Source organism: Littorina saxatilis, linkage group LG1 (assembly GCF_037325665.1).
Source record: "Littorina saxatilis isolate snail1 linkage group LG1, US_GU_Lsax_2.0, whole genome shotgun sequence".
In the NCBI taxonomy this organism is placed as follows: Eukaryota; Metazoa; Mollusca; class Gastropoda; order Littorinimorpha; family Littorinidae; genus Littorina; species Littorina saxatilis.
In genome coordinates this window covers 35806739-35824006 of record NC_090245.1, presented here as the reverse complement: position 1 = coordinate 35824006, position 17268 = coordinate 35806739, and the positions used below count along the sequence as shown (strand labels likewise).

Here is a 17268-nt window from a genome sequence, read left to right as displayed (position 1 = left end):
TTTCCGTTGTGCGCCCAGTTGAAAGGATAATCTCACGCATATAAAAGCCTGGGCGGAGGTCTGGCGAATTACAAAATTGGCTGCATGGGAAGCAACGTGTTTATTAAACATTGTCGTATTTACATAAAAAAAACCTGATGAGCTATCAGACAAATGTCTACTGGAAAATAATGGTCCATCTCTTGTCTCTCTGCCCCCCCCCTCTCTCTCTCTCTCTCTCTCTCTCTCTCTCTCTCTCTCTCTCTCTCTCTCTCTCTCTCTCTCTCTCTCTCTCTCTCTCTCTCTCTCTCTCTCTCTCTCTCTCTCTCTCTCCCAGTCTCTCTCTCTCTCTCTCCGCTACTGGCTTTCGTTTGGGTAACATTTCAGGACATACAAAAGCATTTTAATTCGTGCATTCTTCCATCATAATTGAGATGAATTACTCTTTTTTTTCTCAAGTTCCTCGGCCATCTGATCTGGTTTTTGACACTGCCATGCTGACGCCAAACAGTTCCACAACATGTCTCAGTCCCTGTTATCCTCTGCCCATTCCCGACCAGCTATCGCTCAACTCCACGTTGCGGGCTCCCATTGGCTACGTCATCCACATGATTGTTCATCACTTCCGGCTGCCATTTTCAGACGATTGTAATGATGTCATGGAGATCGATGACGTTTCTCTGTCAGGAGAGCCACGCCGTCTGGCTAAACTTTGCGGAGGAGAAGATTTTGTGAACGAGACCGTTTCGGAACTGAACAGTATTCGGATAACACTAAGGACGGGGAATACTACTGTTGGAGAGAGAACGAAGAGGTCTATTAGCAACGGGGAAGGACCCTTTGGATTCAATATGTCCCTCCAAGTTTATTCTGGTAAGAAAGTAATTGTACACCGAGTGAATAAGTGGGAATAAACATGACTGACGACTTAATGACATCGCTCATATTTTGCCTGTGGTATTTTCAGAGTGGGTTAAAACAAGTGTGAGAAAACAATTAGAGAAATCAATCAGACGTTTTTTTAATGATGATGATGATGATTGATGATTGATGATGATGATGATTATGATGATGGGAGAAATGACGGGGACGAAAATTGACACGACGACGACGAAGATGCTCACCATCATCATCATCATCATCATCATCATCATCATCATCATTATGACGCTGATTTGTTGTGTGCAGATCCCGCCTACCTGAATAAAACTAGCGGCCTGGCTGGTGGCAGTTTTGATTCTTGTGCCGAGTCCCCCTGTCTGAACAATGGGACGTGTACAGTGGTGGGCACGAGGGCAACGTGCGTGTGTCCACTTCACTATGCAGGTCGGTGAAGCACTGAGTGTGTGTGGGTGTGTGTGTGTGGTGTCTGTGTGTGGTGTGTGTGCGGGCGGGCGGCTTGTTGTGTGTGTGCGTGCGTGTGTCTGTCTGCCATCTTCCCTTTAGTCTGTCTGTCTGTCTGTCTGTCTTTCTTTCTGTATACCGACTCTTTAATTTTTTTCTTTCTTGTTTACTTTCTTTCTCCCGCCTCCCTTCCTTGCTTAATTTCTTCCTTCTTCTTTTCTTCTTTTCTTTACCAATATAACTTTCAGTATAAAATCAATGTCCTCACTTACCCCCATTAATCACAACCTGCCATCCTTTACAGGTCTCTTTTGTCAAGTGACTTGGTGTCAGATCCAGACTTGTTTGCATGGAAACTGTGAACTGACGGACGCGGAGCCCGGATTCCGGTGCCGGTGCCACGACACCTACTTTGGCAAGCGCTGCCAGATGTCTGAGAGTCAGTGCCGGACGCGAGTGTGCAACGAGGCGGGAAAGTGTACTGGAAACAGCAGCCAGCCTCAGTGCGTCTGTGATGAAAAGATAGGTGAGAATCTGTCAAGTTACGTTTAAGCACGCTTTAATTTTCCTTGTTTCTTTATTTCTGTATTTATTTTGTTGTTGTTGCCATTTTAGACAAGTTATGACTAAATGTTTTAACAAAGACGGGGAATCGAGACGAGGGTCGTGGTGTACGTGTGTGCGTGTGTGTGTGTGCGTGTGTGTGTATGTGGAGAGCGTTTGCGAGGAAACTACTGAACCGATGTTTATGAAACTTCACAGGAGATATACCGGGTATGATATCCCCAGACAAGTTTTTCCTTTTTTCGATAAATGTATTTGATTACGTCATATCCGACTTTTTGTGAAAGTTGAGGCGGCACTGTCACACCCTCAGTTTTCGATCAAATCGCTTGAAATTGTATTAAGTAATCTTCGACAAAGCCCGGACTTTAGTGTTGCATTCCAGCGTGGCGGCTTAAAAACTAATTAATGAGTTTGGTCATTAAAAATCAGAAAATTGTAATTAAAATAATTGTTTATAAAACATTTTCATTTTATTTTTCATTATTTTCTGATTCCAAAAACATATAAATATGTAATATTCAGATTAAAAACAAGCTCTGAAAATTAAAAATATGAAAATTCTGATTAAAATTAAATTTCCGGAATCGATTTCAAAACAATTTCATCTTATTCCTTGTCGGTTCCTGATTCCAAAAACATATAGATATGTTATGTTTGGATTTTTTTTTTGTAAAGCTCAGAAACTTAAAAAGAATAGAGATACAGAAAAGCCTGCTATCCTGCTCAGCGCAACTACTACAGCACTATACTGGCTTGTCAATTTCACTGCCTTTTTCACGAGCGGGGGACTGACGATGCTATACAGTCTTTGTGAGAGAAAAAAATGCAGTGCGTTCAGTTTCATTCTGTGAATTCGACAGCTTGACTAAATTTAGTAATTTCGCCTCACGCGACTTTTTTGTTCTTTCTTGGATTTGAGCTCAGAAAGGTTGAGTTTTGCCGGCATGTCAGATTTTGTGTGTGTCTGTGACTGTTTCTGTGTCAGTATGCCTGTATGTCTGTCTGAGTTTTAGCCTGTGTCTATGTATTTGCGTGCGTGCGTGCGTGTTCGCGTGCATACAAGCGTGGTAGCGTTTCTGAGAGACGGTAAATCTTAAGAGTCTGATATCGTGCTGCAATGACATGAAGTGTTGATCAACGTGTTCCCCATACCAAGAGGATTAGGGGACAAGTTCGTGAGCCTCTAAAGTACGGGTTGATCTGTTATACATCTGACAAAACGTGACTGAAATATAATATGCATCAACAAAAAGCATTTTCTTTGCCCAGCTGAGGTGTAACATCCATTGTGGTCTTAGGTAGTAGTGAGTAGCCCCATACCTCTCCCCGTCTCCCTGAAGAAGGAACAATATAACTAACGAATTCAACTTACAACTTATTGGCTGAGCTCAAAGAAAAACAATTCCACAAGGACCATAAGTATACCCCTCTCCTCACCCCCCACCCCATCTTTTCTCTATAATCTCTTGAGGTAGCCTCGCGGCCTTATTTAAAGTTCCACAAGAGAAATTCTGGGAGGATAACTCCGTCAGCCCTACACTGATTATGAGTCGGGTTATTCACCAGTGAACTACTTTGTGACGTACACAGTACTGAATCAGGGTTGGACACAGAGTATCTCCCTGTCGCAGTTCCAATACAGCCTGTCGCATGCGCAGTCAATGCTCTAACTATATATCACGATCTATCGTAAAATCTGCAGTCGCACTTTGTCCAAAAAAAATCCGCCTCTTGTGTCACAAAAATGGTGCCTACAGACAAAGAAGCGTTTCCTTGTATGAATAGCCTTGGGGTTTTAATCGTCTTACGCACGGAACGGATTACCCACAGAGCATCAAACTATCTTCTTCAAATGAGTCTTCACTTTGATGTTCAGTGACCCAGTTAATCAGTAGGTCATAAGAGATGTTATGCACGTGATCTTCTAAAAGGCACAAAACATTATGGCATGTTTTTACGAGATTTCGGTCAGCTTCATGTGATAGACCACAGCCTATTTTCCAACCTACCAACAACTGTCATTTCATTATAACAGTCTTTCAAAGTGGGTCTCTGAGATACGTGATTACTTTTCAGGCTCCGAAATGAGGGTTCCTTCAAAAAAACAATATTGGGTCCTTTTAAAATACAGTGACCTTGATTGTGATAACTTTCTATTTTGACCATTTTATGTGTAACTTGCATGGTATTCGTCAGTTGAGAGACGACACAGTAAACACTCGGGCCTAACCTTTTAACTTTCCTGCATGACTGCTTCCTTTTTGCATTCAGCTAATATTTTTGTGTTGCTTAAAAACGGGATACCATCTTTCTTCCGCAGGGGCCTACTGCAACATCACGTCGACCAGCCATCCGCTGAACAAGACGATAGGAGAGCTGTTGCTGGGAGAGCCCATCTGGATCGGTCTGATCGTCATCCTCAGCGTGCTCTTTCTCTTCGGCGTCCTGTGCTTGGTGCGGAGACGGTGCGCTAAGCGCTTCGCCTGCTGTCAGCTCCAGATCAAACGCAAGGAGCCTGGAGGTTAGTCTGAACAAAAGTGTATTCATATTCCCACATTCCGCATTGTCAGATGAGTTTATTTTCTGTATTATAAGTGTGTCTGTCCATTTTAAAGACCGCTGGATCGAAGATCAGTGAATGTAACGTTTTGTTTTGTCATAAATTAAACGTTCCAATTGCACACCTTTCTTGTTTTTGATTCCACATTTCATACTCATATTTCTATATGTGTATTGTGTCTGTAAATGTGTGTGTATGCGTTATCTGTCTTTAGTTTTGAAGCCGTATGGGTCTAAAACAAATACAATTTTTTTTAAATGAAATCGAGAAAAGGTGCACGTGCTTGCACAACAGCAGGCTTTAATAAAAGGTCCCTTCTGTTATTTTCAGTTGCATGGCCGAGAAATAATAGAAACAATTAAATCTGCTTTTATTGCGATCAGTTCATGCTAAGTTTGGACCCACATTTTTTTTCCGAACTGAAGCGTTCGAGCCCATAAGGTTGAGCCAAACTTTGAGAGCTTTAAGTTTTCTTCAGTATCAAGGCCAGTTGTATTTGTCTTGATTTCAAGTTTTGTTTATATACAATTTGTAAGCAACAGTCAGTGAAGAAAAATAGGTTCTGGCGATAGGGAAAGAAATGAGATCAAGCACTGCCCGTTTATTTCCTTAGTACAATATACACGCAGTCTGATCTCTCATCTTGATAAACTTTGGGTTGCAGCTGACAATACTGCTGAGAGAAGGAGGGGAGGCATGGAACCTGGGTCCCATCCCTTGACGACCTTCAACTTCAGACGTCATCTTCTGCGTCCCCCCTCCACCACCGCCTCCACCAACAACACCGCCCCCGCCACCCCCGTCGCCACCCGCGCTACCCCCATCATATCTATCACCAAGGTGAGATTTGGCTTTTGAAGTATTATTTGAATTTTGGTCACACCTTACGCCAATGAGTGTCGCACGTACCTCATTTGCTTGGCTCTTGTTTGTTTTGTTTTTACATTCTATACAATTTTGACTGATGATTTTAGACCGGCCAGGAATCGAGACGAGGGTGGCGGTATGTGTATGTTTGTATGTATGTGTGTATGTGCACAGCGATTCCAGGAAACTACCTGGCGGATGTGTGTGAAACTGTTTTAAGCAAATTGATTGACATTTTGGTTAAACATTCTTTGACTCAGTCCGGACTATGGGATTGCATTTCAACTCAGAAGCCTATAAATTAATTTATTTATCAGTTCCTCAAAGTTAAAATTCATTCAAAAATTCATTAAAACTGAATGTTCGCTTACATATTTAAATCGATTGAATTGTGTACCTCATCAATTCATGAATCGAACAATATATGGAGATGCTATGTTCACTCCGGATATGTGCTCAGAATTAAAGAAATTCGGTTTGTGCAAATTAGGTATGTTGGCATTCTTTGCCGAGGCCAGCATAATCCGACTCGGTTTACGGGTTTCGGCTAACCCGGTTTTAGCAGTCTCGGCGATGTCTGATCCAGGTTTTCAGTGTCTATCTTTTATTTTCAGGCCGACAGATTAACTAAATGTTTTAATATCGTTTGACGCGTCTTTTTTCTTAACAACCAACAGATTGGTGTGGTTTTTTTTTATGCAGGACCAAAGGAAACAAGCAAATAAAACTCGAAAATTCCACGGATGGACAAATTCAGACGCGTGACGTTGATTTGACTCATACCATGCATGTTCGTCCTTCGGGCACAGGAGTTAAAAGTACCTTCCTTCTCGTGTAGGCCTACATATACACATACATGTTTGCCGCCACAGATCTGTACAGGTTTTTACGTGCAATAAAAGCATCCTTCCACTTGGACACATACCAACAGTCAATGTCTTGTGCAGAGTGGGATTTTTGTTGTCGTTGATTTGGGTGAGAAGATTGACGTAGCAGTTAGTAACGAAATTGATTCAACAGCAACAATCCTAATATGCACAAAAAGCATACAGGCTTGATGTTGAAGTATGGTATTTGTTTAAGTTGAAGGGTGCTCTTATTCCATGTCAAAGCCCGGACAGAGCTTTGAGGCTGCAACCTGAGTACGCTTTCTCGAAAAGAAGTGCAGGTTTCAACTCGCAGATTCGACAGAATGTCTATATCGAAGAGGCTTTGAAGTAGAATACTCTTGAAAACAGATGGTACGTGTGTGTTCAGATTGCAATAGTTCCAGATATTGTTGAGTACACAGAAGCTCTATAGCAATACAGTCTTTGGTTGTAGAAATGTTACAATCGCCAATTCATCAGTTAAACGGCCGTCACTATGCTGACATGTAATTGACCAGGTTGCGTTAATGTGTATAGTACGTGTGCACTCCCCTTCGTCAAGTATGTGTGACGTGCGACAAAAATCATTGGGGTCAAATTTGTTTAATGGTTGTGAATAATCAAAATAATTTATCACAATGTATGGGCTTTTACCACAAGAGACATTAAGTGCTGACCTTTTTGTTTGGGCGGGGGGGGGGGGGGGGGGCAGTGGGGTGGTGATGGTGGGGGATTTGGGGGTGGTATTCAGGAGTAAGAAGCGGAAGTCATTATATCGAAATTTGACTGTGGTGATTTCCATAACTCGTTAGTGCTCTTTGCACAGAATGAGCATTTAATTCCAGTCTTTTCCAGAGTTCTGATTTTGTTGTTGTCGTTGTTTGGAACAGATCTGAGCAAGTGGATGCATTCAGATTTAGCTTTATAAGGAAAAACAGTTAGGGCGAAATTTGACTGATTGGTCCGCAAAATTGGAGCAATGTCTAACACTCGTTAGTCCTCATCACAGAATCTGCGTTTTAACTGTTCCAGGGTTCCAACAGATTTATTGTCTATCATTTCCAAGAAAACAGAAGCTGTCAATGTTACATTTGATAAGCAGAGCGAGCGAGCGAGAGAAAGAGAGAGAGAGAGAGAGAGAGAGAGAGAGAGAGAGAGAGAGACGCACACACATACACACACATACCTACACACACACACACACACACACACACACACACACACACACACACACACACACACACACAGTGACAGACAGACAGACAAACAGACATATTGTGATTGTTGCAGTTCTCGTCGCATCGCTCGAACAGTCTGAATGTTGTTGACATGCAGTGGACATCCCTGCACTAAAACATACGGCTTGACGCCGCATATAAAATCAAATCATGACGGAATATAAGTGTCATTTGTAAGTGGCATGCTCTTCTTATTGGTTGAGCAGTCTTCATGTTGTTGCCATGAACTCCGCTGGACAGTGACGTACGATCGTGACACAGACAGTATTAGTACATCATGTTATCAGTTAGTGAAGGGTCGTCATGAAATCATGTGTTCGTCTATAAAAACATACATGAACTCAGCTTGACCTGGCATTCGATTAACTCCAGACAGTTTATAATATATGATTTGTTATTGATATGGTCCTGTCGCTGCACTGCTTTCACATTCTCCATTTTGTTGGCATATACTTTAAACGTCCTTGAACTCTGCCATGTTATCAAATGGTGTCTGTGTGATTATGATGTCATCAGGTACTGGCATGTTCTTCAAAATGAAAGATTTCTGTTCCAAACAGAAGCATATGATGTTGCATTCACAAGAAAAAGTTTTTCAAATCGTAAACTCTATCGAAATGTTTGCAGTTATCACCGCCCAATGTGAACCTAATTTATTACTTAACAATATACAAAAACGTTGCTTGACGTGGCATACAATCATATCGTGACAGTACTAATTCATTATACCAAATTAAAACCAATTAGTGGCATGTCCTTGAACAGGGAGGCTTTGTGTTCGGAACGTCAGCACATGATGTCTGGGAACTTTGTGCAGCTATTAATGCTTTCAGGCACTGGTAGCTTTGATTTTATTAACAAAGCTTCGTTAATCAATTGTGTTGTTGAAAATACAACTCATTTAGGGTTTCTCATTGACACAAAAGCATCCAATCTTATCTCAATTGGAAAAGAAGAAAGAATGTTATTCTGGTTTGTGTTGATCTTCCTTGGGGATCTGTTTTCCTTCCAAGAAACTTCTTCTTCTTCTGCGTTCTTGGGCTGAAACTCCCACGTACACTCGTGGTTTTTGCACGAGTGGAATTTTACGTGTATGACCGTTTTTTACCCCGACATTTAGGCAGCCATACGCCGTTTTCGGAGGAAGCATGCTGGGTATTTTCGTGTTTCTATAACCCACCGAACTCTGACATGGATTACAGGATCTTTTTCGTGCGCACTTGGTCTTGTGCTTGCGTTTACTTACGGGGGTGTTCGGACACCGAGGATCCTGCACACACAGTTGACTCTGAGAAATAAATCTCTCGCCGAACGTGGGGACGAACTCACGCTGACAGCGGCCAACTGGATACATATCCAGCGCGCTACCGACTAAGCTACATCCCCGCCCTTCCAAGAAACAATACATGTCAAGCTTCTCCTAAATCTTAAACAGGTGGTTTTTTTCTTCTGGATATGTCTATCAGTCTTTCAAAAAATACAAAAAGTGTTCTTTCAGTGGTCTCTCTGTTTTTGTGATGTTATTTATTTGTGTTTTTCCTTTGTTTATTTAGTTTTTATTTATAACTTTAAAACAAATAGTGTTTTGTTGTTTTTGGGTTGGGTTTGCTTTTGCTTGTTTGTTTGTTTTGTTGTTGTTTTGTCCTTCTGCCTGGGTGTTTTCATGTAGAGTCTCATCCTGAACTCAGATAAAATGAGTTACTTCCCTTCGGGTCTCATTTATCCCTGACAGGATGCCTTTGTTTTCCTTCTCTGGAGAGGAAATCGACTTTTTACATATTTAGAGCTTTTCGTAATGTGTTATTGATATAAGCTGATTCGCGATCGCCGATAATGATTTTTCATGGTGTGTAATTTTTAAATTACAAAGGAATTGATATGTAAGACAGTTTCAAGCGAGCTATCTTTCGCGGGTGTATTTACTGTGCAAACAACTCTAAATATGGCAAAAGTGTCACGTGATAATCAACTTTGGCTACGACTCGAAGCAGACGACACTTTTTTTCCGTAACCAGTTGGGAGTGATGCAACAATATCACGGTCTCCTTCCCACAGAAGTCTCAACATTTCGACTTGTTTTAACCTTAGAACGATGTCTTTATCATAACTGTGAAGAACAGAACAGAGATCACTGTCGAAGTCGGCCAATCTGCAATCACTTTCGTCTCAGTTCGTCTATTATCAGAAACATTAGCGAAAAACATGGGAGATAACTCTGTATTCTTATTTTGATAGATTCCGCGCAGTAATTATGCACCCGGTCAGAGAGATATGTCGGCGATACGGCATGGACCGATGATGTTCAGAATGGTAGAGTCTGACACTCAGGCACGGATTTTATGTTTTTCGCTTTGAAAGAGTACTGTCGTCTTCGAATTGAGTTCATTATAACCACTGTCAAAGAGTCCCGCAGTCCCCATTTCCTTGAAACATTTTCCAACGATCGTTGGTCCTTTCTTCCCTAATCTGTTGTATATGAAACAAGTTTAAGTGAAGCCGTTTACTGTTTGAATGAGAAAGCGGCTAGAAAGTTGAGAAGAGAATGATGTTTCTTCCTTTTTGTTTGGTGGAGGGTTCAAGACATTTTCACTTTTCGAGTGATTTAAACGGTCGGTAACCTGACATGTTCGGGTTTTTCCACCGCATTTGACAGAAGTGAATCACAATCGAAGCATTGAAAGAGACTCAGGCGACGTGTGTTGTCACGAAGGCAGACATAAATTGAGAATTAAAAGAAAGTCTGGAAAACATCAAAGAAATAAAACATCTTAAAGGAGCTTCTTTTTGTCTTCTATTGCGCCTCATAAGCTCGACAGAAAAGAGAACTCAAGTGGAACAGTGATTTACGGCGGAACATGAGGTCATTATTCGGCACCGAACTTGACGGCCATTGGATCAAATGAAACCGGTCACTAACCTTATTTTTCTTGTCACGGGGTAAAAAGGAAAAGGAACTTTCGTTGAAAAGGAACTTTCGTTGAAAGACTGTTGTTCCAGTCGCTGTCTCTTTTCTTGATGTAAATGGTGTTTTGTTACCAGCTTGACACGCGGATTTTGCTAAATCCATTTATTAACTTACTTTTTCAAGAAGGAATAGTGATGATGCTCCCCCCTCTCTCTCTCTCTCTCTCTCTCTCTCTCTCTCTCTCTCTCTCTCTCTCTCTCTCTCTCTCTCTCTCTCTCTCTCTCTCTCTCTCTCTCTCTCTCTCTCTCTTCCCCCCCTTCATTTTGAAGTCAAATGTGCATTATGTCTCATTTCCTGTGGGCGTTAGCTACTCTGCAAGAACATGTGCACGCAAGACATATTCACGCCGATTCCTCTTCAACCTGACTGTCTATCTGGCTGTGGGATACAAAGCCTGCAGGGTACAATTTCCAGGGTAACGGAGATACAAAATACGACGTGGCAAGGTGCTGGGTGCAATAATCGTCGTCACACGTCAACGGTATAATATATAACAATGTCTACCCGCCTCTTTTTCAGCCCGATGATGACGTCATCACCCCAGCACGGCCGACCAAGACTCAGGAAGAGCTGAAGGCCGAAGTGGCAGCTCGGTTCTTCGCCTCGTACAGGGAGGCTGAGCGTGGCCCCATCTCCACCCCCCTCCCCACAGACTTCAGTAAGCCCACAGACACGTTTATGGCCCAAACCTCGGAGGAACCTGCGGTCGGGCCCATCGTGGGGGGAACGTTACTGCTGGACCTCCATCACTCGAAGAGCCGCGAAGAGCATTTATCCAGGTAGATATAGCCTATGTATGCTTTCTGTCTGAGTTCTGAAAGGTTTGATTTTTTTTAAGGTAGACATACGCGGAGAAGCTGACCCAGTATGTCAGTTGTTAAATGTAATGTCATGGTTGGTGTGTAGATACACCCTTTTTCTCTCTGTCTCTGTCTCTCTCACTTTCTCTCTCTCTCTCTATCTCTCTCTCTCTCTCTCTCTCTCGCTCTCTCTCTCTCTCTCTCTCCCTCTCCCTCTCCCTCCCTCTCCCTCCCTCCCTCCTTCCCTCCCTCCCTCTCTTTTCTATGAGCAAATAATTATAATGCCTCATCAATAAACTCTTTGTCCGTCGTGTTTCCTAGCTTTATTTCCATTTCACACTGATATCCGCTCGCTTCAAATAATGATTACTACTCTCAAAAAGGTTGTATGTAAGATCTGCTAAAGTTGTATCTGCTTCAAATTCCTCACTGTGTGTTGTTGACAGGTCGACGTTATCCCTGGGGCCCCATGGACATCACCGTCGCTCCAGCATCTCTCGCTCTCACCGCGAGCGTATCCGCCGTTGTCATAGCACCGGGCCATATCTCCTGCGTCACGACCCTATGCCGGGCACACCCGGGGATGCCAGTGACGCCTCGGAGTCCAGAACACCTGGCAAGTCTCGGTCGTTGGACGACAGAGACTCACTGTCCATCTGCTCGGATAGGGACATCGTGTACTCCCCGGGAGACTTCAGGAGTCTTGACACCTCTCTCATAGGCCAGCGAAAGCTCAAGGGAAGCGGAGTTGATGGTGAACTAGAGAAGGCAGTGTTTGCAGCAAAAGTGGGGGAGGGGAGTGGTACTCACCACTTCTTCCCCGAGGTGGTGGTTCACGTCGCTCACGGTGGACATGAGGGGGATGACACCAGTGACTGCTCCTACCGGAACTCGCCAACGAAAACGAAAAGCATCCAGGCTGCCAGACCCGAGTTTCTGGACGTCCAAACAGATTCCTCTAACCTTCTTCGGGTCAGCCACGCGGATCCAGGCAGACTTCACCACTGTCTGTCAGACAGCGCTTTGGGTCTCATTCGCGGGGCGGCGGCGGGTGTTGTACGCATGCCTGGGTTGACAGAAGCCTGGTCAGAAGCCACGCTCAGGTACAAAGACGAGATGCCAGAACCTTACAGGAAGAGCCGCTCCAGGAGCGGGGCAGCGGTGCATTCTTTTACCGAGTACGATAGGTCCAGCAGACGGAGAGACGACGAAGAGCAGGTATATTACGAGGACGTGGAGCTTCCCCCGGACCTTGCCCGCCTGCCCAAGAAACGGGATCAGCGGCAGCTGCATCACCAACACACCATGGACAGCTACCTTGAGGACAAACTGAAGCGCAGGCGTGCTCGCGCAAAAGACCAAAATAAGCGAGCCGCAGGGTTATTGAGACGTAGTAGCACAAGCCCCGTGCCTTTCTACGGCTATGAGGATGAGTACGAAAGAGCCTACGACCGCAAAGGGAAACCCCGCAGGCACAGACGTAGTGTGGATGATGACCAGAAGGGGAGGCCAAACTCCGATTGTAGCATGAAGCATGAACTGACTCACGACCAAAGAAGGCAATCCAGCACGGAAAGTAGACAGAACCGCCACTCAGACCATCGCCAGAGACGGAAAAGCAGTCCGAATGACAGCCGACGTAGACGGGAGTCAGACTACCACGACCAGTGGAGACCGTCCAGCGCAGAGCGACGAGGGAAATCCAGGAACAGAGAACAGTCGGCGCGAGACAGGCGCAGCACTTTTCAGCGAAACGAGACTGTGGCCGTCCCCACTTCCACGTCCACCACACGGTCACACCGCAGGGGCAGCAAGCGGTCCGGCCACGCCAAGCTGATGAGAAAGTGCTCCTCTATGGAGATCATAGACTCCGACCTCCACCTCCCCCCGCCCCGCGCTCTGAGCCAGGAAGCGCTGAACGCCTGTGAGTGCGAGGAGTGCCGGGCGAGGGACACTTTCTCCCACGTCTCTCACAAGCCCAAACACGTACCCAGGAGCGACAGCAGGTCCTCGGGCAACCCTCGCTACAGAGCGCGAGAGAAGCTGGCGAGGGAGCGAAGAGACGTGTACCGCCACAAGGCGTCACGGAGCAGTGAAGCCTCCGGAAGATCACCTTGGACCTTGACCATGACCAGTGAATCCTTCAGTTCTAGGGCGGAACAGGAGCTGCAGTTCTCCAAGACGTCCAGCTCGGAGAGCGAGAGACTGTTCTTCGCTGACTTCAAGCCTCACAGGCCCAGGGCCCAAAGCTTTGCGTTGGAGAACAGGCACGATGTTAAACGCTCGGAGGTCGGTCGTGGTGTCCAACGCAGAGCCATCGAAGCGTTAGGTTCCAGCATGAGTGACAGAGAGTCGGATGTCTCACGGAGAGAGCTCTTCATGAAGTTTTTCAGCCAGGGTGTTGACTTGGAAGACATCATCTCACCAGAAGAGCCTCGCTTTTTCCTAGGTCCCGATCCTACTTCCATGGAGCTAGTGTCATCACATTCGCAGCCACATCTTTCAACCCAAGCTAATAATAGTCGACATGGTAAAGGTTCTGTCCTTCTTGGTGAAAAATCTAAAAGTTCTGCCATACAGTCTAGTACCTCTAGAAACCCTACGCTTCAAAACGGCAAGACTGTGCACAATATTCCTCAGTACAGTGAAACTGTGTCACGGATTAATAACCCTGATGGTCCAGTTCTCCCATACAGCGAGACCGATGGTCCTATTGCACATATCAGTAAAACAGATAATGCTATCGTCCAAAACAGCAAGACCGACAGTCCTGATGCCCGTTATCGTAACGCTGATAGCCCAGTGAAAAGAGACAGGACAGAAACGTTGAAAGTGACCCCGGTTGAGAACGGTTCCAGCAAAAGGCCAGCAGTGCTGACTTCCAAGTGCAGCGTCATCATTTATGACGATGACTTGAGGAGACATCTTTCTGTCTCAAACAATGTTTCTCCGAAGAGGTCTCCTGTGTTAGAGGAGTGTAACGCTCCATCGGTGAACGGTTTTCAACCTGGCGTCGTTCACGTGGACAAAGCTCCAACCCCGCGTGGAGAGAAAGCTCAAGATGACGTCATCGCAGCAGTAGTAGACAATGTAACGACATCCAACTTCATTGATGCAAAAAACTCCGACCCCTCTTCCCATCTCTCCGTCACTGATACAGATTCTGCTATGTCATCAGCCGCCAGTCGTCTTTCGTCACCGTGCTGTGACGTAGTCAACACGTCAGCACCTCCTACTACTGTGACGCAAACATGGACGGCGCACAAGGCGAAAGATTCGGCGTACCAGACCAAAGAATCGTCGATGGACATGTTTGAGAGCGGCCGAGACTCCAGACGCAGGAAAAGTCTCTCAACAGCCAACAAGTGGGTAACATTTGTTACATCACGAGATTAGAATAGATTTATCAAAAAATCTCGATTAGAATGTCTCGTCAAAGTAAATCGGATAAGAATAAGGATAAGAATGTGCGTCTGTTTAACTGTCTGTCTGTCTGTCTGTCTGTCTGTCTGTCTGTCTGTCTGTCTGTCTGACTGACTGACTGTCTGCCTGTTTGTCTGTCACCACAGTTTCACACCAAAGACATCCGTCATTATACACCAAGTGCAGGTGGTTGATTGAACCTGAACCTAAAAACACGCACGCCCACACACACACACACACACACACACACACACACACACACACACACACACACTAACACACACACACTAACAATAACACACTAACACTAACACACACACACTAACACACACACACTAACACTCACACACACTAACACACACACACTAACACACACACACAACACACACCTGGGTAGCGCGCCTATTGTTGCAACCCTAATAGTTTCCCTGCAATGAAATGAAATGAATGCTAGAATCCATGGCCATTCCTTGTGTCGCAAGGCAAGGCAAGGCAAAAAATGTATTTCAGGAAACCCCATGGGGGTATATGGAGAGACAAAAAAGCAAACTTCAACATACACATATGTCCCGTGTGCAACAGTGTTGGTCTCGTTGCAGAGCAGAGGACCGCCGAGTGACGCAGAGACTGCACCAGGCTGCAGTGACGCTGTACGGGCTGCAGCAGCGTGCCCGCAAGGCGCTCCTCAGTCGTGACAGTGCCGTCAACACCATCTCAGAGGACGAGGATGAGGACCAGGGGTGAGCTTATACAGTGTTGTGTGTGGGTACTTTTTTCATGTCCTGGTGGCTGGTTACAACCCCGTATATTCGGAGTGTGTATAGTTTTCACTCTTGTCTGTGTGTCTGTCTGCCTCTTTATTTGTCCGCACTTAGATCTCTGATGTTTTTGTGTCGATTGAGCTGAAATGTGGTGTGTAGCTTGGACATGGGGTATAAGCGCCTGTAGCAAAATAGTAGGTTCCTATCCTAAACGGAAGAGGAGATATACCTATTCAGGATTAGCTAGTGAACAAAACGCACTCCAGGTAAACTATGATCAATTTCTTTTTCTCGTCCAGCAAAGTGTCAACATTCACTTCATATCCCGTACCATATAGCGCAGTCATTCTGACACACGGTGCATCTGCATCCAATGTGTGACCCGATGCTGACCTTGCTAAGAACACAGTCGGTGTAGTCTTTCATCCGGTGCAGGAGGTCGACCGGGAGATTGTCGGAAACGTTACACTTCGCATTCGCGATTGCTTAGAACTCTCATAATTTTTACATTTAGTCAAGTTTTGACTAAATATTTTAACATCGAGGGGGAATCGAAACGAGGGTCGTGGTGTATGTGCGTGTGTGCGTGTGTGCGTGTGTGTGTGCGTATGTGCGTGTGTGTGTGTGTGTGTAGAGCGATTCAGACTAAACTACTGGACCGATCTTTATCCGGCTTTTTGTGAAAGTTGAGGCGGCACTGTCACGCCCTCACTTTTCAACCAAATTGGTTGAAATTTTGGTCAAGTACTCTTCGACGAAGCCCGGGGTTCGGTATTGCATTTCAGCTTGGTGGCTTAAAAATAATTAATGACTTTGGTCATTAAAAATCTGAAAATTGTAAAAAAAAAAAAAATTATAAAACGATCCAAATTTACGTTTATCTTATTCTCCATCATTTGCTGATTCCAAAAACATATAAATATGTTCTATTCGGATTAAAAACAAGCTCTGAAAATTAAATATATAAAAATTATTATCAAAATTTTTTTTTCGAAATCAATTTAAAAACACTTTCATCTTATTCCTTGTCGGTTCCTGATTCCAAAAATATATAGATATGATATGTTTGGATTAAAAACACGCTCAGAAAGTTAAAACGAAGAGAGGTACAGAAAAGCGTGCTATGCAGCATAGCGTAACCACTACCCCGCTCTTCTTGTCAATTTCACTGCCTATGCCGTGAGCGGTGGACCACGAGTATACGGTCTTGCTGCGTTGCATTGCGTTCAGTTTCATTCTGTGAGTTCGACAGCTACTTGACTAAATATTGTATTTTCGCCTTACGCGACTTGTTTTTTTTTTAAATCAATCATCGACCCGACAAAAACCTAAGAACAGGAACAAGGTATGAATGTTATGTTGAGGTACACGAAGCACTGCAATATGTTTAGGACCAAGCATATTTATTAGTGTTACAAACGTTGCTGTTGCCAATCTGTGAAAAATGAGACTAATGTTGCTGTTATATTACAGGTTCCAGTCTCGCTACACTGTTCCAAGTCGTCGGCAGTGGACATCACTGGACAGCAAAAACATGGGGGAGGAGGGGGAGAATGAGGAGGAGGATGGGGGTGTATGGGAGAAGCACAGAATCGCAGAAGAGGAGGAGGAGGAGCGCGAAAGTACCCTTGACCTCAGCAGGGGTTTGAACACCAGTCCAGAGACACTCCCGATGACGGTTAAAACCATTATAGAAGAACCGTTGGACCACAGAGAATGCCAGGCGTAGCTCGTGGGATTTTTTTTAAATATGGAGTTGACTGTCGTCGTGCTATGTGTTGTACAAATATAGCTGAATTTGCCGATGTGACTGTAACTGATCTTATATTCTTCACAGACAAAAGAATATATATATATATCAAAAAACGACGGATTTTTGTGATAAAAAAATATAA

At 44.4% G+C, this 17268-nt stretch overlaps 1 protein-coding gene across 1 annotated transcript in view; it reads left to right on the top strand.

Moving 5' to 3' along the window:
- Window positions 1-17268, top strand: part of LOC138950433 (uncharacterized) — a 66168-nt gene that overhangs the window by 48735 nt on the left and 165 nt on the right. The window contains exons 16-24 of the mRNA XM_070322173.1: window positions 439-852; window positions 1168-1305; window positions 1628-1849; window positions 4211-4411; window positions 5115-5290; window positions 10909-11168; window positions 11636-14554; window positions 15212-15352; window positions 16847-17268. The exon at window positions 16847-17268 is cut by the window's right edge and continues 165 nt beyond it. Coding sequence (XP_070178274.1) covers window positions 439-852; window positions 1168-1305; window positions 1628-1849; window positions 4211-4411; window positions 5115-5290; window positions 10909-11168; window positions 11636-14554; window positions 15212-15352; window positions 16847-17102 — 4727 coding nt within the window. The 3' untranslated portion in view covers window positions 17103-17268. The remainder of the gene's footprint in view (window positions 1-438; window positions 853-1167; window positions 1306-1627; window positions 1850-4210; window positions 4412-5114; window positions 5291-10908; window positions 11169-11635; window positions 14555-15211; window positions 15353-16846) is intronic.